The following is a 9,445-nucleotide window of genomic DNA, read 5'->3' on the forward strand; positions in this document are numbered from 1 at the left end:
AAAAATCTAATTTTTTGAATTGTGTATCTCGTATCGTATCGTATCGTAAGATACGTCTTTTTAAAAAAAAATTAATAAAATAATCAAAATTTTCTAAAAATTAATATAATCCCCAGAATTAATTAAAAAATTTTGTGGTATTATTGACTTTAAATTACGGTATTAAATAATCAAAATTAATCACAAAATTCCAAGATCAATGTCAATATCTATATCTCCACTTATATTATTATTATCATGTAAAATGGGCAATACATATTCCTCTTCACTTTCTCCATGCAAAATAGGTAAATTTGCACAGATTTTAGTTAATCGGGTTGGTTGACATTTTTTTTTTTTTAGACATTTGACCCAAATTAATAAAGTCATATCGATATTTTTAAGGATACGAACGGATACGTAAGATACATATCAACGTATCGAATAGTTTAAGATACACTCTTTGATACGTATCGGATATCGTAGGATACTAACAACCATGACTAATGACCATAACAATTCTATAATTATATATTTTTCTTTCTTAGATTGACAGGGCTTAAAATGATTTTACTTTACGTTAATTATAACAAAAACTGCTGTACTGAAGCAATCTCCCTACTAGCTCATTCTGCACTGATACAGTCAACAGAGCTACCAACACTATTCACATGAATATCTTGTGTTAAAAGGAAAAAAGAGGTTAGAAAGAAAAGCCATCTACACGTGTCACAAATGAAGATCCTTTGACAAGCTTTCGGTGAGTCCTCCTTCCTCTTCAACAGGAGAGAGCCGTGGCCTTTTTGCAGCTCGCTCTTCATATGACACTGCCAGAATATCATCATCAACAACTTGCACTTCATCACTTGAAAACTCTCTGTTTTCATCCATTTCAGAGTCTTGATGCAACCTGTTTTCAACTGAATTAGGGTCCTCAAGCAATGACGTAGTCAGATTTTCTTGTCCGGAGGAAGGGCCTACATTTAAGGTACTGTCCTGTATTTTATCAGGTTCCTGAGAACCTTCAATCGTCGATGTCTGCAGCATCTTGCTAGAGACAGACTCCAGGTCTCCAGTCAAATACCCAATGTTGTCCGGAGATATGGATCTGTGTTGATCTGATCTCTCTATAAGACTTTGACTGGCATCCTCTGGAAGTGGATCATGTTCAATTATCCCCACATCTTCTGAGTCATCAGAAGCACACAAAGATGTTTCCGGGGATGAGTCAATATCTTGCTCTCCTTGCATGGGGATCTCCTGGTTCCATGAAACCTCTGTTCCAAAACCTCTAGATGGATATGGAATGGTACTAGCTTGAGTTGTGAGTTCAGTTATTTGCTGGAAACCATTTTCCCCAGAAGGCAAATATCCAAAATCCTCACTTGTTTCTACGTCATCCTGCTTTAAATTAGATGAAACAAGGAAAAATCATTTAATGTGCTGATAATCCAGTCAACTTCTATGGATCTCATTACCGTAAGATCCCTACATATCAAACAGGTTACAAAACAAGCCTCTGCAAGAAACAAATGTAATGTTTTTTACAGCACTTTTTTAACATGTTATGTGTTACCAGCAGAAAAAGTCTTTTAAATGTTATGGTACCATAAGATCAACAGCCAAAGTCCTAAATAATAATAGTCATACTCATAGTCACAATTATCTTGTAAATGAATAGAATAAGACAACAATGATGAAGAAAAGTTTATACCTCTCTTGTTGACATAGCACCATTGAGATGGTAAAAAGAAGATGGCTGGCCAAAAGATTGATACTGTGTGAGTAATGCCCCTGCAGTAGCTCCTGGCTCAAAAAACTCCCTAAGAACCAAGCCAGAATCGTTAACACACTGCATATTCCTTGCAGAAGCTGCTCCTAATAGAGTGATTTCAATGCCCCGGCTAGCCCGTGAATTTGATAAATTTCCATGTTGAGCAAATGAAGAACTGCTTCTTTCTGATAGCAAATTCAAGCCTGTTTCGTTCTCACTGTTTTTGGGAAATCTAGAGGATTGGAGTTCATTATGACAAACAGCCAATGGGACTTCCCGAGAACGATTTTCAAGAAGTTCAAATATCAATTTTTGTATAAGCGTACGTTTAAGAGAAGCCTCGGAGGGTGGAAACCAATCAACGTTAAGCTGGAAAATATAAGTCATGATATATGTGGTTAACCACTTGAAAGATTAAACAAATGACAGGGCAGTCTGTAAGACAAGGTTTGAAAAGCTAGCATTAGACAGACTACTTACAAAGTTAGAAAACTTGGTTAATTTGAATGGGCTGAAATTAACAGGAGCTTCAGCAAGAAAGAGCTCAAGATAGTGGAGCAAGAACAGGCCACAATCAAATGAATTTTCTTGCTGTGGCAGCTGATAAGAAACAAGAATTAAATTGTCAGAACAAAAACAACAAACACCCACCAGACACACACACACACACACACACAGAGAGGCTATTAGGTTATAAACCAATATTAAGTAAATAATCAGTAAATATATGGACATAACCAGTGAATCAACCTTTTCCACCTTATTACTTCCCTATTTACCAACCTAAAAGTAGTTTTTTAAGGCAATCTTTTTATTTTTATAACTCCATTCTACAATAGCTTCAAAATGTAAAAACAATTGCAATACCTCAAGTGGGACAAACCGCATATTCAAGAATTTTGAAGAAATATCTTCTGATGTGTCCTTGTGTCTCACTTTCCACTCCTCCCACAGGTAACTGTTATTTCAACATACAAAAGTGACATGTCAAAAGACTGAAGATGTAATCTCCAATAACACATGGAAACAGACGAGCTTTTACTGAAATCATATTACACAGTAATGGTACTCATCGAGAAATAACAGAGTACGGTGAAACTACAAAGCAATGACACTAAAACATATTTCAAGAGGACAAGGAAAACAAAATGTTTTGTCCATGTTCCACTAAATAACTAGTTCATGGTGCTTAACCATATGTCACATGATAAAGAATTTCAAATAAAAAAATTTCCCACCACAAGTTGAACAAGCAAATATCTGAAACTTTTGCTCAACTATACATTTTTTAACTCTTAGAAGCTCCTTTCACATGGAAAAACAGAAGTAAAGGAGTGATGAAAAGGGATATGACAGAGAGAAATAAAACACTCTAGTTAAAAAGATATTAACACATAACATGAACTAAAAGCTGAAGGATACCTTTGAACAAGATTTTTGAGACCTGCATGAGTTCCTTTGATAGAATCCATATGCAGAATACATGGTACCTTCTCCGACTTGTCTCGGTCTTCATCTGGAAAGAGACAAAGGTGCATGAACAATGGAGTTTTCCAAAAAGGGACCATAGGTTCCAACAAGACTTACCTCTAAAAGCGGCCACTTCACCAAGATGACATATGATTATTAAACTCCAGTGTAGACTATCATAAAATGCATATAAAATTCATCAGTGCCCAAATTAATAGGGAAAGTTTCTGAAAAGAAACAAAAGTTTTAAACTGATTTCTTACTTGAAGTTTACAGGAATGAAAATGTAATCTTTTCCAAATATGTCCACTTTTCTTGTCCACTTATGAACACGTAGAAAAGCAGCCCTGCCATCAGAAATACTGGATGGATCTTTGTCTAAATCAGCAAGCTTTCGAAAGAAAAAGCTGTTAAAAAAATGAAATCTATGCTTTTCCGCAACTTGAATCTGATTCTTCAAATACCTGCCAACCAATTATATTTTCACACTAACTCTTTTTCTTAAATAAATAAATAAAAAGAAACTCAATGTCAGAACCTAATTTACAATCAAAACAAATGCAAAACTTTCTTAAAAATGTCATATTAATGTGGCTTTCTTCTTACTTGCTATGTTTCCAAGTTAGGATCATAAGCTAGTGAATAAAAGAATACAATAAATAATAGAAAAAAATGCAACCAGGGTAATGCATTGAGCCAACAAGAGAGAATTTGAAGCTCAATATCCTACAGTGAAAAGGATATGTCAGAATTAATTAAAGCATTAAATTTACACAAATTAACTTACTTGATATAAAAGTCAATGATTGTATCATTGACGAATGTTTCTGGTTGTAAGAGATCAACATCTCTCTTGCTAATTGAAACAGCATCGGAATCCCCTTTTGGATAGATTACATCTTCAAAAGGCTCATCAAAACTGTATCACCACACATTTGAACATTTATTCAGTTAGAAACCATTCAGTGCTAACAAAAACACCCCTAATAAATATGAATGTTGATCACCAAGTTTCATTTCCTCCACAAGTACAAGTTTCATTTAATATACCATAAGCAAGATCAAAGGCTCATCCAAACTGTAAGACGTCAATTATAAGAATGTTTCATGATAAGTAAATCAAGTTTTTAACAGTCCTCATAGAAAGTTGATTCTGACTTTTCTCCAGAAACAAGCCCTCATTCACTCATCCCACAAGCAAAAACATATTTACATTACACAAGAAAGCCATTCCCAATTATCAGTTAAAACTACAAGAAAAAAATCTATTAAAAGGATAGAGCATCAAAATGTTACAAATCTCATTGTATTTAACTCATGGAAAGAACGAGAGAATGTAATAAGAAAAATGATGACAGAGGATATCAAAGAGGCAAATGAAAGATAACATGGTAAAAAATCATCTGACCACATCGCAAAAAGGCCAGTCCAACAAATAAAGCGTTATATCTACACATGCCATTAAAATAGGAGAAGGGGAAACAGTTAACTTTCACTTACTTGGGAAAATATTGCCTCCGTTCAAACAAATTATTTCCATCCATTTCCACGAGACCACTACAAGTAAATGGAGAGTTATGTTTTAATTGAATAAACACAAGAAAGGTTAAATGAGATTAAAAAGGAAAAATAGAAGATAACACCTAAAGAACTTACAATCCACAACTAATTCATGATTTTACTACAAGATGTATGTGAAAAGTAAAAAATTGTCAAACAGCACACAAACATTCACCATAACATCTATATGCCATCATGCACACAAATCTTAAACAAAATATCTTAAATAGCATCACCAATGGGCCAAATCCTATAGATTTGGTTAATGCACAATAAAATTTGAAATACTGCAACAAGTCAAACGTTTGGTTATAAGCACAATCTTGATTTATTTATACAATTTTTAAAGTTTATCAGCAAGGTAATTAACCTTTATAGAATCATGGTTAAGTTTTCATCAAGACAGAAGGTACAAGAACTTTAGCATACATCAACTACCATCATACATCCAGACAACGTTACACTGCAAAGTCAACAAATTATGACATACATTGCCACAAGGCCTAGAAGGATAATGTTAAACACAACGAAGAAACAATATTAAACAGCTTTAGACACCACTTTAAAAAGCAGGCAACTTGAAACATATATTGCTCATCTCCCAGAACAAGGGACATTATCAATTTAATAATAAATATAAAAAACAAAATTATTATAAAAGTAAATTAACTTACTCAAGCACAACGTTCCATACAGCCCTGTATTTATCATTTAATGAGGTGATTTTTTCCTGTTTCTCAGACCAGTTCTGCTCAATAACTGCAAACTTCAACTCCTCAATGCCTGAATCAATTTAGAAAGGAAAACTATTAAGAAACAAGAACTGTTCAAGTGTTTGAACTTCCAAATAATTGTAAAAGTATAGCCTCAGATCCATACAGAGATTCAATTAAAAGATGCAGCGAACATTCTACTTTTGATCAGATAATAGCCAAAAATGCAAACCAAAATTTTCTTAAACTGATAAAAGCAAAAAATAGAATCCCAATATGGATAACAACAAATCAAAGTTGAGGGAATGTAGAACAAGATCGAAGATCACAGGGAGATCAACAAAGTTGCAATAATTTAAGTAGTGTTTTGATAATCTTCACAATAAATTGTCACTATCTCCTACACCAAGAAACAATAAAACATGGAACAAGCACAATTCAGTGCTACTTCATGAAAACATGAGCACTAAATTTTCCCAAGTACACAGACCTGAAGTGCCTTTTGAATCACCATCTTGGATTGAATTCTTTGACAGTAGGTGAAGCTTAACCACAACTGACGCAACCTACATAATTTCCATACAAGAAACTATAAATCTTTAATGAAAAGCATATGCACAAAACAATTGAAACTTGAATGCATAATCTCACCTTTTGAAACCAATGACACTCAATATCTACAATATCATCAATTCCCCAACTAAAACTTCCTTGATTTCCACATGCAGTTGAATCCTTGATTTCAATACCAGTGCAAGAGAAAGTTATAAGGGACCCCGAACAAAGATCATCCCGATACACAACATAATCAGGATGTATAACAACTTGCATGTTTATGCCATCCTGAAAATTGCAGAGAAAGAATATACAATCAGGTTTCAAAGGCACTTCTAAGTTCTGGCAATGTTTAGACTGTACCGAAAAATGTGATATCATTAATCAAATATTTGTGCCCACAGTTCAATTTAATAAACTTCTTATGAGTAGACAGCAGCAAGTATCTTCACTTACTGCAAAATATATGTTTTATTTCTTGTGGAAGCGAAACTTTCTATCATTGACTAAGCCAACAGCATATATACTAATCATAAAGGAAACCAAAGATATTAAATCCAATAGTAAACTGACATTAGCATCTTTTAAGGAAGCAATGAGAGACACATTAACAGCATAGAGAAAATGTGAAAAAATATTTGAAATGAATGCAGCAAAAATAAGCAATTACCAATACATGCATAATACTTTCTATCCACAGCAGTTAAAAATGATAACAAGACATCTAAGATGCCAAAGATATCAAGCACACTAAATGGAGATCCAAATTCAGATTTAAAAGAAATTTAATACAGCTAACAGGTCAAAAAATGTCTGTTTTATCAATAATGCATTAAAAACTTGAATCAATAATGCATTAGACACTTGAATAGTTTATCAAGAAGAAGGAGAATTACCATTTCCATACCGTCAAAGCAATGATCTGAGACATGACCATCCAAAGCAGCTGAAATTATGCAGAAAACTGTTTTTAGAACATAAAGGATCACAACATAATTGTCCATGAACAACATAATATATGGTAAATGATTATTCAAAATCCCCAAATTAGAAATTATACCATTGTCTTCCATAGTATCAGAAATAGGACTGAAAGGAGAATCCTCATCCATACTTCCGTCCACATCAGAATTCACAGCAGCTGGCTCATTCTGTACAAATTAAAATAAATGTATGAATAACCTTGATATTATTATCTATAGTCAGAACATATATGAGAAGAAATATGAAAACCAAAATACATTTGATGGAGAATCTGAAATGCCACAAGTGAAATGGCTTTTCCCAGGTAAAGGTTCCTGATGGCACGAATCTCTAGAGTCCAGCTCACAAAAGAAATTTCCAGTCCCACAATTATCCTTTCTGAAATAAGGGATTTGTTCACAACTTGTAGAATTCACTTGAGGAGCTCTGGTAACACAATCCTCTCTGTCTGCATCCATGGAGGCATATGTATTTTCATTGTCACAGCTAGGATCACAGTCAACTGCGTCAACATTTACACAAAGCACACTACCAATTCCTTGTTTCTGAATGTTGGTTCCTGAGGCAAACGGAAATTAACACAATCATTAGCATAGTGATGGCATTTGTAACATTATTGTATTATCCTTTTTACAAGTGTTCTAAACCATAACAAACAAAGAAAAAACAAAAGATCAAAACAGCTAATCAAAATCTAAAACAAAAAAGCCTGAAGATGAACAGTTTAATTGACATGTCAAGAAACCTTCTTTTTTCCTTTTTTTTTAAATAACCTAAAAAGTCTTTAAAACCAGTGCAATGAACTGATGTAAGAAACTCGGATTGGTTTCTTGCTAGGTAGGTAACCTGAGAAATAAACCACCAGATTAACCCCTCAGGAGTCATTTTCCAAATTGTCATAGAATAGCCCATCTTGGACTTGAACACACTTATCTTAAAAATCCAACACTTTATATCCTTTTTCAAGAAAGACAGCCATGAATGATAATTGAAGCTTAGCAAAAGGTACTTAAAAAAAAAAAAAATTAGCTTATAAATAGGTAAACAAGAACTCGCACATAACTTGCCTAGGAAATATAGTTTGTCAAAGCCAAATCAAGCCCTAATCAATTGATTCACATGCAAATAGGTCAACAGCTATTTACGATACTTAAGTCTTTATAGTACTCCTATATAACTCGGTGAACAAAACTCCAACACACATTGGGTTACAACTCCCTACTCCTTAACAATTGAGCAGTAACAATTCCCAAATCAGAGATTCAAACTTAAACAAGTAACAAAAATTTTAAAAATAATACAGTCCTGGAAATAACATTGAATTGTCACATAAAACAAAGTTTTACACGATCATTGCTCAAAATTAATCAGCCAAACACATTAGAAATCATATATAATCTCATTTGTGAAACTAAAACTTCTTTGGAGTAAAGAAGATGTAATTATTAGTTTCTATAAAAACAGAAAAAGCGCAAAACATCAACAGCCCATATTTTGCCGGGGTTTCTCAAAACCAAATAGAAAGGGAAAACGTTAATAATAATAAAAATAAAAATAAATCCTCGGCTTTCTCACCAACCAAACAGAGCACCAAAACAGAAACTCACCGCATTCAAGTAAATCGTACTTCAAAACCCCGGAATTATCATGATTAGGGTTATTATACTTCGTTACAAAGTTACCAGCTGCATATTCAGTCAACTCGTCCTCTTCTTTGAAGTCAAAGGCTTCGTGCCCGTTCTCCATGTCGCGAAAGGATTGAATGACTCAGCGAGTCAAAACCGGCTTAGTGGGTTTAGACGATCCAAGTTAATTTAGTAATCGATTTTGAGGAAAAGAAGAGGGAGGTTTCGTAAAGGGCCAACGAGAGAGAAACTGTTTGTTAAGGGTAAAAACTCCTTATGTTCTTTATTAGTAAAGTCGAGGACTATTTATTTAAAAAATAGCAAATGCAACCCTCAATGTTAATTTACAGTTACAGGATTTGCATCATTTAATAAAATATAAATATTAAAATGATTACAAATTATTTCAAACATACGGCAAAACGACACAGTTACAAATCAAAAGTTAATCAACGACTATCAATCAGTATTAATAAATTAAATAAAAAAATTGCAAATAAATAAAAAATCATTTATTATTTTGATAAATGCACATTTAAGCAGTGTGATATAAACTTCAGTCGAACCCTTTATCATTTTGATTAAATCTTTCCCCAAGTAATTAGGAAAATAACCTCAATGATACATCTATAATTTCTCACCGCATCAACAAAACAAAGTCCAAGAAATTTAGGGTTTAGTTTTATTTGAATTGAATTTAGTGAGAGAAAATGTGTGAATGATTTACTATAAATTTATGAATTCCATTGTGGTTACTTGTTTATATTTGATATTATTTAAAATTT

General features: G+C 33.3%; 1 protein-coding gene across 2 annotated transcripts; it reads right to left on the reverse strand.

Annotated features, from left to right (window-relative positions):
- Nucleotides 1-519: 519 nt before the first annotated feature.
- LOC116106358 (probable ubiquitin-like-specific protease 2B) lies at nt 520-8,891 on the reverse strand. Of its 2 annotated transcripts, none has more exons than XM_031392712.1 (16): nt 8,643-8,891; nt 7,293-7,594; nt 7,112-7,202; nt 6,948-6,997; nt 6,148-6,339; nt 5,987-6,062; nt 5,458-5,566; nt 4,724-4,780; nt 4,011-4,142; nt 3,487-3,687; nt 3,341-3,396; nt 3,176-3,269; nt 2,621-2,711; nt 2,234-2,353; nt 1,694-2,122; nt 520-1,383 (listed from the first exon to the last, which is right to left on the reverse strand). In XM_031392712.1, exons 1-16 carry the CDS (start codon nt 8,779-8,781, stop codon nt 709-711), a joined length of 2,814 nt encoding a protein of 937 aa, XP_031248572.1. In that variant the 5' UTR covers nt 8,782-8,891; the 3' UTR covers nt 520-708. The 2 variants fall into 2 exon arrangements, with proteins under 2 accessions (XP_031248572.1, XP_031248573.1); XM_031392713.1 differs by having other exon boundaries at nt 520-1,380; nt 8,643-8,889.
- Nucleotides 8,892-9,445: the final 554 nt, after the last annotated feature.

The sequence above is a fragment of the Pistacia vera genome, unplaced genomic scaffold, assembly GCF_008641045.1.
Source record: "Pistacia vera cultivar Batoury unplaced genomic scaffold, PisVer_v2 Contig512, whole genome shotgun sequence".
Lineage (NCBI taxonomy): Eukaryota > Viridiplantae > Streptophyta > Magnoliopsida > Sapindales > Anacardiaceae > Pistacia > Pistacia vera.